General features: G+C 40.6%; 1 protein-coding gene across 2 annotated transcripts; it reads right to left on the minus strand.

Annotated features, from left to right (window-relative positions):
* Nucleotides 1-301: 301 nt before the first annotated feature.
* LOC148361822 (uncharacterized) lies at nt 302-9,267 on the minus strand. 2 transcript variants are annotated; one of them, XM_088342614.1, is made up of 10 exons: nt 9,149-9,267; nt 8,862-8,923; nt 8,702-8,777; nt 6,288-6,644; nt 6,090-6,188; nt 5,897-6,012; nt 5,635-5,743; nt 1,971-2,128; nt 512-1,902; nt 302-436 (listed from the first exon to the last, which is right to left on the minus strand). In XM_088342614.1, the coding sequence occupies exons 1-10, from the start codon at nt 9,161-9,163 to the stop codon at nt 366-368; spliced, it is 2,454 nt and encodes an 817-aa protein (XP_088198740.1). In that variant the 5' UTR covers nt 9,164-9,267; the 3' UTR covers nt 302-365. The 2 variants fall into 2 exon arrangements, with proteins under 2 accessions (XP_088198740.1, XP_088198741.1); XM_088342615.1 differs by lacking the exon at nt 302-436 and adding an exon at nt 5,501-5,559 and having other exon boundaries at nt 1,493-1,902.
* Nucleotides 9,268-17,379: the final 8,112 nt, after the last annotated feature.

The following is a 17,379-nucleotide window of genomic DNA, read 5'->3' on the forward strand; positions in this document are numbered from 1 at the left end:
GTTTTAATGGCACAGCAGCGCTTTTCTATGGACCTTGCAAGTCAAATGAAAATACTGCAAAGGCAAGCTAGTCTGTACAAAGAATAACAGACTCAATAGTCTGGTATTTTCAGCCTACCAAATCTGGCCAACTTTCTGAAAAGTCATAACACCCCTGATTTACTTAAATAAAAAAAAATAAACAGCCCAAGACTAGTGTTGTTTTACCTGTCTCACTACACAGAAGCAAGAAAAGTTACAAACAAAAGTACTCCTCGATTAAAAAAAAGTTACAATTTTAGCAAAATGTACCTAGGACAAATGTACATCCAAGCATGTTTCCACTTTTTATACCTGCTGTGACCTATAGAAAAAAATTCCAACGCTCAGTCACTCTCTTGCTGATATGGGCTCAGGGACAGGAAGAGAGTTTTTAGGATTGAATTTGATGAGGGTGCTGTAAAATAAAGGGAAAATTGCGTCAGAAATCATGATTTTTTCATTATAGTAATCATAGATTTGCTCCTCTTACCAAGAGGCGGCGTGACAGGGTTTTGAGGAAGGGTTACCGGCGTATATGTGCCTAAGACCACCCCATTGTGAGCGTTTCCTTGACTCTCGTGTTGCTTGGGTGTAGCTAACCGTTCTCTCTTTGTTGAGGTCACTTGTGGAAAAGGAGTTTCATTTGCAGTAGCTGTATCTGAAAGGGGCGTGGCAAAAAGGTTTTGAAGAAAACTTGTGCAAGGTTTGTGTAGTTCAGCAGGTTGAAGAAAGTTTTTAGGGGAAGGCAAAGTATTTGAACTGTGGCAATCAACGACGCTGGCCGTCAAAACACCTTGAGATGGAATTTTCAAAGTTTGATCACATCTGTGTGCCGGCGGGCTGAGGTCTTCGGTTTTAAGCTTTGTTTTTATCCCGGGAGCAAATTTGGTATTGCTAGAAAACAAAGACTGTTGGGGTAGGTGAGTTTTAGGTTTTGGGCAAGAATTGATTTCTACTAAATCATGAACAGAGGGTCTTTCTTTTAACTTTGGGAACTTCTCAGGCGAAGGACTCTGGCCATCAACGATGCGGCTAGTCAAAACTTGAGATGGAGTTTTCGAGGTTTGGTCACATCTAGGTGCTGATGGGCTAAGGTCATCGGTTTCAAGCTGTGTTATGGTCCTGAGAGCAGGTTTGGTGTTATTAGAAAACAGAGATTGTTGGGGGAGATGAGTCTTAAGATTCGTGCAGGCACTGGTTTGCAATGAAACATAAATAGAGGCTCTCTCTTTTAATTGTGGGAACTTCTCAGGTGACGGACAGTAAGGATGTAAACTGCGAGCCGAATATGAGTGAGGTGGGGAATTAAATGTTTGATTAGGGGGATTTGAACAACTATTTTGAAGCCCATTATTGCACTCTTTAGAGGAAGTCACATGTGTCTTTGGATTCTGTTTTTTAGAGCTTTCAAGTCCTGATTTAAAAGATTTGTCAGAATTTTCATTTTCCAAAGTAAATGTAGGAACATTTGAGTCCTCAGAATGATCATCTTGAATTTCTCTCAGATCCTTGTCTAAATTTAAGGCTTTGATATTCCGATCTGAAAAACCCTGTGTCCTAGTTGAACCATCAACTACGACAGGCAGCACTGATACGAGCGAAGGACTTGAAGTGGAGATCACTGTCGATTTAGAAGGCTCGAGGACAGCGTTGATTGAATAAGGCGCATCTTTAGATGAGAAGGTGGTTGGGTGTTTTGGGTAGACAATGGATGTCTTGGAGCCCAGCACCGCTTCAACAGAATATGAAACTGGAAGATCGGGATTAAGATTGATCGACTCAGATTGGCAAGACGGTTGATGTGATTCTGCGTCTTGATCAGCGACTTCCTTCGTTTCCATACTGTTGCCATTAAGCTCAGCACTATTATAAAAGTTAAACCTGGAAAAAAAGAAAATATTGCTTTTTAGAGTTGCACAAACTTATTTAATGTTTGTGTTAACACTTACTTGAAGGGTTGTGTTGAATCGCCAAATATCTTGTCTTCTTGCAGTACATCAGATGTGTACGAAAATTGAGCGACCTCTGGCTCATCTCCTGTCTTGGGCTCAATTTGCTTAGCATCCTCTCCTGTCTTGAGCTCCATTTTCCTAGAAGACTCAATTGCCTGTTGATGAACAAATTGAGAGCAGTTCCATACATTTACTAAAACGTGGCAGAAAAAGTGTGCTCCATTTGAAATGTTACAATTTCAGCATCAAAGTTCGCACACCTTTTTCATGGCCAAATTCAAGCACCTTTTAAGGACTTTCAAAGCCAATTTTCCCAGTACAATTAAAAGAAGAAATACACTGATCAAAAGAACAGGAGTCTGAACCTTAGTTTCAAACCTTAACTCTAGCCTTGACCTCATTTCGGAACCCTAAACTTGGTTTAATATCCTAACTTGCAGCCTAAACCCTAGCTCATAGCCCTAACCCTACACGTAATCTTAGTTGTAAACCTAAACATACCAGTTTCAAACCCTAGCTTTTAACCTATTTTGGACCCCTACATTCAGTTTAGAACCCTAATATGGAGCCCCTACCCTATTTTCAGTTTAATACCGTGATAAGGTGTCTAAACCTGTTAAAAGGTTTCTAACCCTAGCACCAATCATATTTTGGAACCATAAAATACGTTTAAAAGTTTTATTAAAAACCCAAACCCTAGCTCAACATAAAAAAACATGGCAACCATTTCAGGCATTTACAAGCGCTTCACCTAAAATTCAAGCACTTTTCAAACTTTGAAAACACAACATCAAAATTCAAGCATTTTCAAGGATTTTAAGCACCCACACAAACTCTGTAGCGCACTTTTAATTAGAATAGTTTATTGAATCTAATTTAACCCTCCCCAAATATCCCTTAAAGGATATTCTTTTTTAAAAACTTGAAACTATATTACTTTCCTAGATGGGCTCCAACAGTAGAAAAAGAGAAATATTGTTTTAATTCACATTCTCGTAAAGACTATATAAAAAAAACAAAGTTGATCTTTGGGTCAAAATGACCCATGAAGCAAATAAAGTTGAAATCAGAGGTTTGTTTTTTAACACAAAACTGAATGCTACAATATTTTATTTGTGTTATGGATCAATCATTAGCAGAAGTGTTAATTTACATATTTTGTATTGTATTGCATGTCTTTGTAATGGCTTAAATTGTTCAATGGAGGAATAAAAAGACAGAAGCATTTGTCATTCGGATTAACAAATATGCATACCAAACTTTTTTTCGGACAGTTTTTCCTTATTTTAGCTATGGAAATGCAACTGAAGAGGGAGTACTATACAAGACATGTTGTTATATTTGAAATTATAAATTGAAATATCACATTTATTTTATTTATTTTGTATAGCCCTTAATCCAAAATGTCAATTATTTGTTTTTAAAAATTTTCCTTGTGGGAAATACTGCGGTGTTATGGCTTTGATCTGATAGAGGTAGGCATTTAAAAGCTTCGGCTTCAGTCCTCTCCCTCTGTTGCACGTGTATATTTTATTGTATCGTATCAGGGTTTTTGTTGTGTGCATGCCAATTTTTTGTCGTTTTCGTTGGAAAATGATTGATGCGGTTTTGTGCGCATGTTGTGTGTCAATAAAGCCTCAACCGAATCAAAAACCAAGTTGTTTCTTCAGGCGATATAAATTTGGTGTTTAAAATGTTATCAATCTGCAAATATTGGGGGTTTAGTGAAGTCGGGTCATTTTTACCTGGAGGACATGGGATATATACAGAAAATGAGGACAACAGGAGGGTTAAGTAAGCCATCTTTTTTTTTCATTCTGACAAACATTTTTACTGAAACACACAAGACTGTGCATCATGGGCTCTTCCAAACAACTCATTGTTGGTTGTGTATATTCCCATTTTCTAACAGTGCCGAAAAATTCCAGGCAACCTTTTTTCAATTTATAACCCAGTTTTTAGATTCAGTGTTTTGGAGACATAAGTAGCTGACTCACTGCTCATTTTAGAGGATGAAAGATACATCTGTTTTAAATTATGAATCCTCCCTCCTTTGGAAAGACAAAGACATAACAAAGACCGAAGCTATAAACATTACAAAAATACCCTGAATGGGCCATTTTGCAAACATTCCGTGATTATTTTGTGTCAAAATGTTTACTGAAATCCATTTTAAACAAAACACAAAAATGTTCTTCCTTTTATATTAAAATGGACATTGTGTATATTTGTACCTACTAGTGGTATAAAACTAAATTAAAAACAGACTGGGTGGGTGGGGGTCAATCCCTTAACCACTAAAGTCGTAGGGGCACATCCCTCTCCAGGCCAACATGTTTCCAACCGGTCTCGAACCACTAACTTGAATAAGCAAAAATACCTCAAATATTGTATAAAAATGTACGTTTTTTATGTACTTGTAGGTTGAGAATTTGTTATTTCTTTTATCTAACGAGAGGCTCACGTATAGTGGTGCTGACTTAATTGTTGGCTATGTTGCTGCTACAGGTACTGCCAAAACCAAAAACATTGAGTAAGGCTGGGCAAAAAATGAGTTCTTTTAGTGTCAATGGGTTGCTTTAAACTGACCCAATTCTTCCATTCTGTTTCAACAAAACACGCACAGCTTGGCTACGTCACACTTTTTTACATACACGGATAAGGACTCTATAGGTGCTTGGTAATAATGGAGGTCAGTACGCAAGGCAAAAAAAAAAAGACAGTAATTTATGTATGAAAACAGAAAAATAGGCCAAATTTGGACTCATTGAATGATATTGATCGCTTTTAAGCAGAGTGAATGAAATCTTTGATTTGTATATTTTGCTTGTTTATTAGTGTGTCTAAATTGGATGACGGAGAATTGTGAAAAGTTGTTTTTTTTTTGCATTTTATCATTTATTTAGAGCAATTAAGGTTCTTAATATTTTATTGTTTTGCATTTTTGGGGATTTTGTGTCTATCAGTGTGTAAAAAACAAATGTGGTATTTTACAATTTTTTGTGTAGCTCTGAATATTTTAATTTATATTTCATGTATTTTTCAGAGATACCCTGCAAAAAATATGAAATTACTAATAATTAAATAATTTGGTGCATAATGTTTATTATTGATAATATATGAAATAAAATTAAAAAAATCACAGGAGCTGTTTGGGAACCAAAGGAGCTTGTTGTCTAAATAGAGCTGTCCTTTAGGGTGCGATCAGTAGGTGACGGTGATGCTTTACATGACAGCGGCATAATGAGGAGCTGCAACCAGAGCAGGTGTGTCATGTCATTGTGACGCACTTTTTAAAAAATGGTCTTCATTTATTTTGTGGTCTACAAACACAGACTGCTAAGAAAAATGGCAATGGTAATGATCTTCAAAGCACTTGAAAACAATATTAAAATTCTATTCAGTTTCAAGGATTTCAAGCACATGTACAAACCCTGGTCTTGAAGGTTTTTGTGGTACAGTCCTTTCCTGTTCTCCTACTTAGTTAAAAAATGATGCCTTTTTTTTCAAGAGTCTACTAAACTTACCATAAAGATCCAAATTTTTCTACCGCATAATTGATTTTTGCCCACATTCCAGTCAGTCCCTGTGGTTGAGATATTTTTTTTCTTTTTATTGTTTTCTAAAATGTGCTCAAAACAAGCAAAGTAAACATACGCACCTCATTTAACAATTTTGTGGTAAGATCGTTGAGTGGCTCATGGGAAAACCTGCAGTTGTCTCCTTTTGAACAGTTTCCCATTTTATGGAAATATTTGCAGGGGAAAGATTGTGCACAGCCGTTCAGGAATCAATTCAAGAGTCACTAAAGCACGCTTTATCTCTACAGAGGATCACACTTTACACAAACATTGGCATGCTAAAAAAGTTGAGTTTACCTGTAGCAGTCCATAACGGGATTATTTTGGCTCCTGAAAAGGATATTGTGCATAAATGGGCATTTCTCCCCTTTGATGCAACTGCTTTGTATGTAATGCTTGCAACATGCTTTGATGAGATCGTTGCAACTCTCAATGTGCTGCATCTGACAGCTGTCACCCTGCGACAAGGAATAAAGCCGTATAAATCACATGGATTTGTGTTTTGCATTGGATGCAGTACCTAAATATCACTTACCTTGATGCACTTTCCGTGGAGGTAATGTTTACAAACCATTTGTTCATTTAGCACCAAAACATTCTGCTCCTTGAACTCTTCTGAGAAACCTTTGATGGTCTGAGAAGAGATAATTTCAGAGAGCATGTAAGTAGAACTTAAAATAGTAAGTTAAGACACACATTTGTCACTTTCATCAATTCTGATGATGAATCTCACCCGAGTTTTATTTTTATTGAAGCTAGGAATCCTCTGTTGTGTTTTTCCTCTTGCATCGCATGAACGTTTTGTCTGGTGAAACTTCTTTGGATTTTGTGCCTGTCCTTTCTTCTGTGGTCGACCTTTCTGATGCTTGGTCTGTTTTCTCTGTTGTTGCTGGTTCACATGTTGGTTTGTTTTCAATTTTTGGCCACTGTAATTACCGGGACACTTTGGTGTTTCGTCAGAAAGGGTTAAGCCTGCCCTTATTTTCAGATGATCAGCGATTGATTTATGATAGTTCAAAGTCTTGGAATAATCACCTCGGACTAAAGTGTCCATGTCAGTCCTGCTTGCCTTTGTCCTGTTACATTGCCACTGTAAAAAAACACACACAAATAAAATATCCAGCCAAAAATGGTAACCTTGAAAGATCCAAGACAGGGGTTGGCAACATATGGCCCAGAAGCCAGGTATGTTTTTTTTTCATATGTACAACTTGGTTGGAGATAAAATAACGGCCATGCTATGCTTCTCTGTAACGTTCCAAATTAGATAGATAGATAGATAGATAGATAGATAGATAGATACTTTGTTCATCCCCGAAGGGAAATTCACATTTCCAGCAGCATCCCTGAGCTGAGAACAATCGAGAATTAGGTATATGCGAAGCCGAGGAGACACAGTTACTGCTCGGTTTGGTCCAAAACAAATAGGGCAGAGTTCCAACTAGTTCTAAGTCATAGTGTTATCCCAACAGAAGACGTTTTGGAAGTATGTCTCCATGGAATACTGTGTATGGAAGCTCACTAAATGATGTATGTTCACTGTTAACACACTTTATGATGAAAACCTACAGAAAAACTGTAGACTCCTGAAAATGCCAGCCAAGCACACAGGGCAATTTGATTTTGGTGAGAGATAGGGATGGGCAGATCTCTGCTCATACAGCATCTGTCTCTCGCCCACCGCCCTCTGCGCTAGGGATGTCGAAGATTTGCATCTATAAAACGGAATGGAGGATGCTTACAAGTGTCACCACGTCACATAGCTGAAGGTAAATACATCCTTATCCTTCTCATTGGCAGCATTTTTTGACATTTTTGGATAAGACCTCTTCTCGCACCTTGTTTCGATTTCACAATTTACAATAATAAATTATGGTCAGAATGGGCCTCAGCGATTTTAAGTAACTACAGGAATAGGACAAATTTAGGCAGTGTATTTGTTGACGTGGGACACATGCTCTGTCATTTTTAATGTTATATAGATTTGATCAAATGTTACAGTAAATACAATTAGCTGAAGAATTAACTTTTGTCTGGAAAGCACTTTTGGCGGTTTTGTACATTTCTTCCTTAAAATATATATTGTGTTAAAAAATGCTTTAATGGCTCTTAAAGTCAAAAAGGCTCACGAACGCAGTTTGATTTTATGCTTAAAATTGACTTCAATCTGTTGCATATAATCAACATAGCCCAGAAGATCATATGCTGCTCTCTACCCAGTCTGGAGAAGTAATGGATTCTGATACCGCAGCAGAGGCATCAACATTATAAAACACTGCTTTCACCCCGACCGCCACCTCTTTGACCTGTGGCCCTTTTCTGGGTGCTACAGATCCCTTAAAACAAGGAGTAACAGGCTCAGAGACAGTTTCTTCCCCAGAACCATTACCACCCTAAGCAAGCGCGCAGAACTGTGAAAATATACAGAGATCCCTCAGTTACAACTTGAGCACTACTTATTATTTTTGCCCATGTATCCAGACAGTCTTTTCTCTTATTTTTCTCTTTAAAAACGTATTTAAAAACATGTTCTATCATACAGTGCCACGACAAATCTCGTTGCATTCAATGTTTCATCACATTAATATTGTAATGCCCTTCGATATGATGAATGATGCACTCAGTCAGCGATTAAGTCTCGTAGCAAATTTAATTACAAAATAACAGGGGGTATTGACATTTACACAAGAGCTACTGTTGGTCGTAAATCACGTGCACATACAGACTGACTTCCAAGCATGAAACTTTAAAGCCTGACAGACACACACATCTTAAAGGGTCCATGCGTGAAACAAAGTGAAGTCACGTTTATGTGTGTATCACTTAATCACGAAGAGTCTCAAGGGGCTGCACAGATCAAAGACTATTGCAAACTACAGACTATTATGACACCATCCCCTGATATTGTCAATATAAAATATAGGTTATTCATATGCTATAGAAGTGTGTTTTAAGCTTAGATTTAAACCAAAGTAACATACATTACACTGTCAATTTAAATACAGACAATTCGATTCACTATGTTGTCACTATGGTGTGATGCTTCAAAACTAAATGATCTATGCACTGACATTGGAAAACAATCGTATGATCGATGATGCGAACAGTCAATATACGCGTAACTGAATGTCATTTTGTTTTACAAACCTTCATTGAAGGACCTGGCGGCTCATATGTTCTCAACCTCTTTTTACCACTTCTTTGAACCTTGGGAATGCAGTCTCTAAAAGCAAATAAATGTCATCAGAGTAGCACAATAAAGCAGTGTTTTTAATGTTACACTGGGAAAGAATGCCGCAACCATTACCCATGTTTAAAAGAATGGTGATCTTCAATCTTTGCATTGCTGTCAGAGAGACTCGCAAAGAGGGGTTTTAAGGGTTATTTAGCTTGTTCATAAATCATTATCCATTATCCGTTATCGGTCAGTTCATAATACGCTACAAAGCCTAGGAGCTGGGACACTTACTCTCAGCCAAAAGGCCAAGCTAAGGTCCCAGCCCCAAAGCCTTGCTGCGATCATTGCGAATGCACCGTTCCCGGAGGTACTGCAATACCGGGCCGTTGCGTGGAGTGGACAGAGCAAGCTCCTATGTTGGTTAAGGACATTATTACCACAAGACAAACAAAAGTTAATCAAAACGAAGTGGTTTCGTATGCCGTCGTGATCCAGTTGGCTGCGTCGCGCACATTTTGCGTCACATAGATTGGATGCGTTGAATGTCCCTGGGAATAATTCGTCTTGCAATCTTTTGTGATTTTTTTTCTTTTTTTAGAATAATACCATATTCACTGCTCCAGAGTTAAATCATATTCTATATCATGGTACGAGAACCCCTTTTACCACAAAATGACTAAAAATGAGAAGACACTGATAAAAATGAGAGAACACACTGATCAACATTAGTGAACAACAATGACTTTGGCATGGTAAAAAAGATGCATTTCAGCAAATTAGTAAGAAGTGTACAGGCCTCAGCTGTGAATGACATTAGCACATCAGCGGCCACAGGGTTCACACTAGTCCAAGGGTAGGGAACCAATGGCTCGGGAGCCGTATATGGCTCTATTCATGAGTACATATGGCTCCGAAATAAAATGTAACTATTGCACATCTCTCTGTGGCATTCCAAAGTCAAGTGATTTCATCCCGATTTTGGTCCGTATAAAGCCGAAGCAACTTAATGCAGGAGTTCGATAAGAAACCATTTAAACTGATGAATATAAACGCTGGCAAACGACTTTAGGTGAGCAGTACAGGTGGGCATATCCCTGCACACAGCGCTAGGCACTTCCTTCTCTCTTTCTCGCTCAGTGCAGTCCACACCGAAAGTGAATATGACGATATGCTTATCGTTTGCAGTAATTTGTGACATTTTTGCAAGGGAACTTTGCATGCACATTGTTTTGAAACCGGTATCAAGGACAAATTTCGTGGAAAAAAATTGCCTCAACACTCTTAACTGAAGGCGGAAGACAAATTGTAAATAGCTTATTTACATTGATATGGGACACAGGATTTGGCATTATGATCATTTCATACATTTGATCAAATCATCAAATGACACACAGTGAAATAAAATGTGCTGAAGAATTAGCTTTTGTCTAGAGAGCGTGTTTGGCAGTTTTTTTTTAATTTTGTCTGAAAATATATGATGTGGCTCTCTCAATTTATTTTTAAAACATTTTTTGCTCTTATGGCTCTTTGGGTCAAAAAGGTTCCTGACCCCTGCACTAGTCTCTCACACTGATTTTGAGACATACTGTGAGTAAGGGGGGCAGCACAGCGGCAGCCGTGCGGCACAGTTCTGAGGTCATGAGGTTGAACCTCCTGTGTGGAGTTTGCATGTTCTCCCCGTGCTTGCGTGGGTTTCCTCTTGGCACTCCGGTTTCCTCCCACATTCCAAAAACATGCCTGTTAGGTTAATTGGCTGGTCAAAATTATCCCTAGGTGTGAATGAGCGAGCGAATTGTCTGTCCCTGTGTGCCCTGCGACTGGCTGGCAAGCAGTTCAGGGTGTCCCCTGCCCACTGCCTGAAGATAGCTGGGATAGGCAACAGCACCCGCACGACCTTTCTGAGGATAAGCGGTGCAGACAATGGATAGATTGATGGGTGTGATTAAGGGCTGTACCGTACAAATACATTTGACTTGACTTGACAATGTGTCGCCGAACATAAAGCCTCCCATCAGACCCAAGTAATCTTCCGCAGTGACCTCTCTTGGAATTGTCTTCCGTGGACGACCGGCCTTCTTGGGCGATTTGAATGAGTTTGTAGTTTTATAAAGATTCAATTTTCTTGAACTCACAGATTTTGAACGATCAACTTGTCTTTCTATAGGTGATAGGGTCATCACTTTCGTTTTCATCTGGACAACCTGCTGCGGGATGTTTTCAGTCACTTTAGAACGGCCCATGATCTTGCAAAGTCAGTGAAATAGTTAGACTGCCAGTTAAATCGGGGTTGACAGGTAATCAAGGAAATTAGCACAATGTGCTAGATTAGCATTTTTTCGTGGGAGGCACTTGAAAGTGTTCTTTAATTTTAATCAGTGCATTTTTGACAAAAAGGTTTTTTTTGATAAAATGCCATATCCATTATGCGAAAAAGTGTTTCAGCAGCATGGTATAGACACAACAAAACGTCCTTTAGCTGTTGCGCAGTAAAGATGGCATCTTTTGAGAAGTGTTCATCCATCCATCCATTTTCTGCGCCGAATATCTGGCTTGTGTTGGAGTGGGTTTCCTCCCTCGTCACGAAAGACGTGTACGCCGGGTCAATTGCCATGTTGACTCCAACTTGTCCTTAAATGACAGCAGCTTATCCCCCTTCCTTGACAATGCTGGGATCTTGGCGCGACATAGTGTAGGATTGCGTATTGTTTTATCTCTTTCAGATTGTAGTCTAAATGAATGGGCGTCAGGACCGACCCAAGCCTTCATGGGGCCCTAAGCAATATTTGATTTGAGGCCCCGTATTACTCATGATTATAGTATTTTTGTAGTATAACTTGTAAGGTTTAAACATTTATTAGACTGAAATCTGACTCCGAAGACACCTCATGTGTCTTGTCTAAACCCTTACAGTTGGAGCATATACAGAAGCCAGAGAAATTTAATCAGCCGAGGGAGGAGCATAGTCCACACATTAATTCTTTTAGCCAAATCAAAGAGTTGAACAGATTGGGTTTTTTCTGCCACGCCAAATTACAATTGTGTGTAGAAGACGAGGGGGTTCCAGGGTTTTCCCATGTTATAATACATGCAGATGAAATGTTCACGCCCCATGACCAAGCTGCTGCAGATTTGTCTGCGCTGTCGCCGATGCAGATTTCCCAATCCTCGTTTGAAGAATGGGAGGAGGGGTGATAGGTCATCGCCCACCGGACAGAATGGGGCAAGACACCAACTGCAACCCCCCAGGCGAGGTGATAAGTCATTGTTATCTGCACAGAATGGAACAAAAGGCACATTCCAACGCAAAGGGCGGTTTATGACACCCTTCTGCTCGAGTTTGCCCTCGAACACTGAAGTCAGATTTCAGGACAAGTAAATTTGAATTTACATAAGATAAAACAGTGTATAAAATAGTATATAACTTCAAACTGTTGTATTATTATTTTTAATATTTTTGTACTATCTCTGTTCTATTTTGTAGTATTTCCATATAATAATGTCTGTTGTATATCTGTAGTATTTCTGTAGTATTTTTATAGAACAGTGTTACTGTAGTATTATTTTTGTAGTATTTTTGTGATATTTCCATATAAGAATTTTTGTAGCATCACTATAGGTGTAATTTGCAGTATTTCTGTTGTAAACCTCTTGAAGTAGTATTTTTGTAGTAATATTTCTCTAGTAGTTTTATATATTATAGTACTATGAATTGGTATTTTTTTAGCATTTCAGTAGAAGTATGATGTATTTCTAAAGCAGTATTTTAGTAGTATTTTTGTAGTAACTTTGTCATATTTCTTTAGTATTTTTGTGATTGTCTTTTTGTAGTATTTTTGTAGCAGTACTAGTATTTTGTAATATAGCATTACTGTAGTAGTACTAAGGGCAGCACAGTGGAGCAGTGGTTATCGCGTTTGCAGCACAGTTCTGAGGTCATGGGTTCAAATCCAGCTACCGGAGTTTGTATGTTCTCCCCGTGCTTGCGTGGGTTTCCTTCGGGCACTCCGGTTTCCTCCCACATTCCAAAAACAAGCATTTCAGGTGAATTGGCCAGTCCAAATTGTCCCTAGGTGGGAATGACCGAGCGAGGTGTCTGTCCCTGTGTGCCCTGCGATTGGATGGCAACCAGTCCCCTGCCCACTGCCCGAAGATAGCTGGGATGGGCTCCAGCACCCCCCGTGACTCTACTGTGTCATGATTACGGATGAAGTCACAGTATATAAAAAAATCAAAAACTACCCAAATCAAAAACCCTGGATGACCAGCGAGGTGCGCACCCTCCTCAAACACCGCAACACCGCCTTCAGGTCTGGAGACAAGGCTCTTTACGGGGTGGCCAGGGCTGACCTGAAGAGAGGCATCAAAGGAAGCAAAATCAGCCTACACAAGGAGGATCGAGCACCTCTTCGTTGGAAATGACCCGAGGAGGATGTGGCAGGGCCTCCAACACATCACCAACTTCAGAGGCCACAACCTGGCAACTGTTGAGGCTGAGGCTTCACTAGCTGAGGACCTTAATCAGTTCTTCGCTCGCTTTGAAGCTGGTAGGCCACATACAGCCACATCACACCCATCAACAACCAGCAGCAACTCCCTCACATTTCAGGAGCACAAAGTCAGGCGTGCGCTGAATACCATAAACCCCAGGAAGGCAACTGGCCCGGATGGAGTACCAGGGAGGGTACTCAGGGACTGTTCCAATCCGCTGGCTGGGGTCTTCACCACCATCTTCAACCGGTCCCTGTCACAGGCGACCGTCCCACCTTGCCTCAAAACCTCCACCATCATTCCCGTCCCCAAAAAGTCAGCAGTGGAAAGCCTCAACGACTACAGGCCTGTAGCTCTCACGCCTGTGGTCATGAAGTGCTTCGAGAGGTTAGTGTCCCGGCACATCAAAAACTCCCTGCCACTCACACTGGACCCCCACCAGTTTGCCTACAGGGCAAACCGCTCCACTGACGACGCCATAAACACAGCACTTCACACCGTGCTGAAACACCTGGACCACCGGGGGAGCTACGTTAGAATGCTCTTCCTGGACTTCAGCTCAGCCTTCAACACCATTATCCCGGAGATCCTGGTGGAGAAACTTGCACACCTAGGACTCTCTCCCTCCATCTGCCACTGGATAATGGACTTCCTCTCCAACCGCCCACAGTCGGTGAAACTCGGTACCCACGTCTCTCCCACCCTAACACTGAACACTGGCTCCCCCCAAGGTTGTGCACTGAGCCCCCTGCTTTTCACCCTCTACAGCTCCGACTGCTCACCGACCCACCCCACAAACACTATTATTAAGTTTGCTGACGATACCACCTTGATCGGCCTCATCTCTGAAGGGGACGAGGCGGCATACAGGGATGAGGTTGAGTAACTTTCAACGTGGTGCTCGGAAAACCACCTCATATTGAACACAACAAAAACAAAAGAACTGATTCTGGATTTCAGAAGGAATGGCAGGAATCCAGCACCACTCATCATAAAAGGAGACTGCGTAGAGAGAGTCCACTCGTTCAAATTTCTGGGCGTGCACATCTCCGACGACCTCTCCTGGTCTGCAACCACCAGAGTGGTGGTAGGGAAGGCCCAGCAGCGACTGCACTTCCTGAGATTGCTCAGGAAAAATAACCTAAAACAGCAGCTGCAGGTGTCTTTCTACAAAGCCACAGTGGAGAGCATCCTAACATACTGCATCACGGTGTGGTATGCGGGGTGCACAGCAGCAGACAGGAAAAAGCTCCAGAGGATCATAAAAACAGCCCAGAGAATCGTCGGCTGCTCTCTGCCCAGTCTGGAGGACATTGCCTGCTCTCGCTACCTCAGCAGAGCAGAAAACATCGTCAAGGACTTTTCTCACCCCGGCCACCATCTCTTCGACCTGCTGCCTTCCGGCAAGCGCTACAGGTCACACAAAGCAACACAGCCATTACCACCCTAAACAGACACCGCACAAAAAACTGAAAACTGAAAAAAAAAAAAAAAATACCTCACATGTATGTAAAATGGTACTCACGTACATGCTGTCTGCACTATGTTTGCTCACTGCTCAACAGACACCGCACAAAAACTGAAAACTCGTGCCAACACTACCTCATACGAATATAATGTTACTCATGTCTTGTTCTTGCACATGTCGACTGCACTACGTTTAATGCTCAAATTGCACAATGTCTGACCATTTCCTTTTTCTGCACTATGATGTCTATGCTTCCACCAATGTATATGCGGACTATTTTTGCACCATGATGACTTTGCACCAAATGCAATATTGCACAACCGTTACGATACAACGTTATCACGACAACCCTGTATGTAACATCCCACATGCCGACATTCTTGTGTAAATACCATGTAAATTATAACTATAGCCTTATTCCCCTTGTTTTATAACATTATCTTCTCTGTTCCTTTATCTTCTTGCTCATACCCTCACTATATGTAAAACTGGAGTGTCATGCCCAATTTCGTTGTCACAATATGTTAGCCCATTTGTAACAATGACAATAAAGGTATATTCTATTCTATTACTAACTCAGATCACCTAGAGCAATCATGTGGGCCCCTTCTGATTGGCTGGCACTTCGCTCTTAAGCGCACTGCGCCAAGAGTTCCTTTGTCAGAGTGTACATCTGTAACTCTGTGTGAATTTCCTGATATATCGTGTATTTAACTCTGCTTACCTGTTTCTGCCTGCCTCCGATTCGACCTGTTTCCGTCCCACGCTTCGATCTCCTCTCCAGCCCCGGTAAACCCGACCCACCTGACCTCCGCACTTCGATTCCGGACTCGTTCCGAGGTGTTCTTCCCGGCGCCGCTGCTGACGTCTGACGGCCATCACGTCTCCCGCAAGCCCTGAACGCTTTCTTAAATAAAGAATTGAAACGAATGCTCTGGGGTTTCCTGGTCTGTTCTGGTCTCCTGATATACTAAGGATAAGCGGTACAGATAATGGATGATGGATGGATTCTATACTATTTTTTTTTATTTTCAGAATGAAAGCAAAATAATATCTGATGTCCCTATTTTAAGCACTATATTTTTCTTGTGACTATTGCGTAGTATTTTTGTTGTATTTCGGTAGAAGTTACTGTTATTGTTACTGAAGCGGTGCGCTACCTTGGCTGCAGAGCGGCAACAGTTGCTTACCCCCAAAATCAGGACGCCGTTTTCAGCCGCGAGGTTTTCCGCTCTTCTTTGAGTTGTTTGTCAACATTCAAAAATATCAATATAGTAAGATAGTGATTATTCAGATTCAGATTCAGATTCAGATTCAGATCTACTTTATTGTCATTCTAGTACACGTGTATACAGAACGAAATGTCGATGGATCTGACTCCCACAGTTTCCCTCAGTGTCCTTCAGTGTACAGATATAAATAAAGCTGTATTGTGTTATTTACCATAGTGCCGATAGTGCGAGAAGAGACGCTAACCAGATGTGCAAGATGGGCAGTCAGGTTAACAAGTCAGGTACACAGTACCATTATATTGTAAACAATAACACTGTAAGTAATAACACTGTAAGTAACAATAGTGCAGAGATCAAATGTGCAAGGAGTGGCAAGCTATAAAAAAACTGCCACTAGTGCAAAAGTCAAATTAGCAGCCGTTTAGATTTAAGTTAACTATATGTTAGATTGACCATTTAACAGTCTAATGGCCAGGGGGACTAGACTATTGCGGAGCCTGGTGGTCCTGCACCGCACACTGCAGTACCTCTTCCCAGAGGCTAGCAGAGTGAATAGTCCATGATGGGGGTGAGAGGGGTCCCCGGTAATGTTCTTAGCATGGGATAAGCAGCGCTTCTGGCCAATGTCCTGAATGGAGGGAAGTGTAGTCCCGATTATTTTCTCCGCTGTCCTCGTTACCCTCCTCACACTAATATAGTATTAACTTAAGGGCCGAAAGAAAAGGCCGAAAGGATTGAAGGCTGATTCGCGGAAAATGTCAGGTGTATATTTGACAAGCATCCGACTTGTGAATGAAAGGTCTCTAGGAGCAGGCTCTTGGAAGTGAACAAAGGGGGCTTGCTTCCCACAAATCAACAGCTGGTTCCCTCAGAGAAGCCTTTTTTGTCCTGTGATTGGTCAATGTGTATTTGAAGATTCTGTGTTGTTGACTTTAAATATTTAAAGCATAAAAATGTTGTAATTTATCGTTTTGTTGGGAGATTTATAAATACTTGATATATTGATATTTTTGTGATTTTCAGTGTTTGTGTAAAGTTGATTCTTTTTCGTCTTTTATCTCTCTTTTTCCTTTTGTTATTGTATTTTTTATTGTCTCTCCCCCCACACACTTTTTACGTCATTCTATGCATCGTGTTACCTAATAACTGGTAATATAATGATCAAAACAACAAAAACACCCCGGAGAGCCGTTTGGGACGCGAAAGAACTCTTTTCAGCCGGTTTTCTAAAAACAGTCGGAATTGCCATCTCCACAAATAAACTCTGGTCAAAGACGTCACCTTACTCAGAAAAACACACAACAACTTAGTTTTAAAGTTACTTTCCCCGGTAATGTCATGAACTACAACAGGATGATGACCCAAACACGTGACGTTTCTCACACAAGACTTTTATTTTACGGGAAATGGGGAGTCATGCACATTAGGCAACAGTCTGGCGTGAAATGATAGGAAGCCA

Source organism: Urocampus carinirostris, chromosome 8 (genome assembly GCF_059441175.1).
Source record: "Urocampus carinirostris isolate Australia breed hairy pipefish chromosome 8, RoL_Ucar_1.0, whole genome shotgun sequence".
NCBI lineage: Eukaryota > Metazoa > Chordata > Actinopteri > Syngnathiformes > Syngnathidae > Urocampus > Urocampus carinirostris.

Excerpts from the sequence above, each read along its gene's own strand:
- LOC148361822 (XM_088342614.1), bottom strand. Across the intron at positions 6,189-6,287 it reads TCAATAAAAATAAAACTCGG|ACCATCAAAGGTTTCTCAGA; the intron begins GTGAGATTCATC and ends ATCTCTTCTCAG. Across the intron at positions 2,129-5,634 it reads CCACAAAATTGTTAAATGAG|GCAATTGAGTCTTCTAGGAA; the intron begins GTGCGTATGTTT and ends GTTCATCAACAG.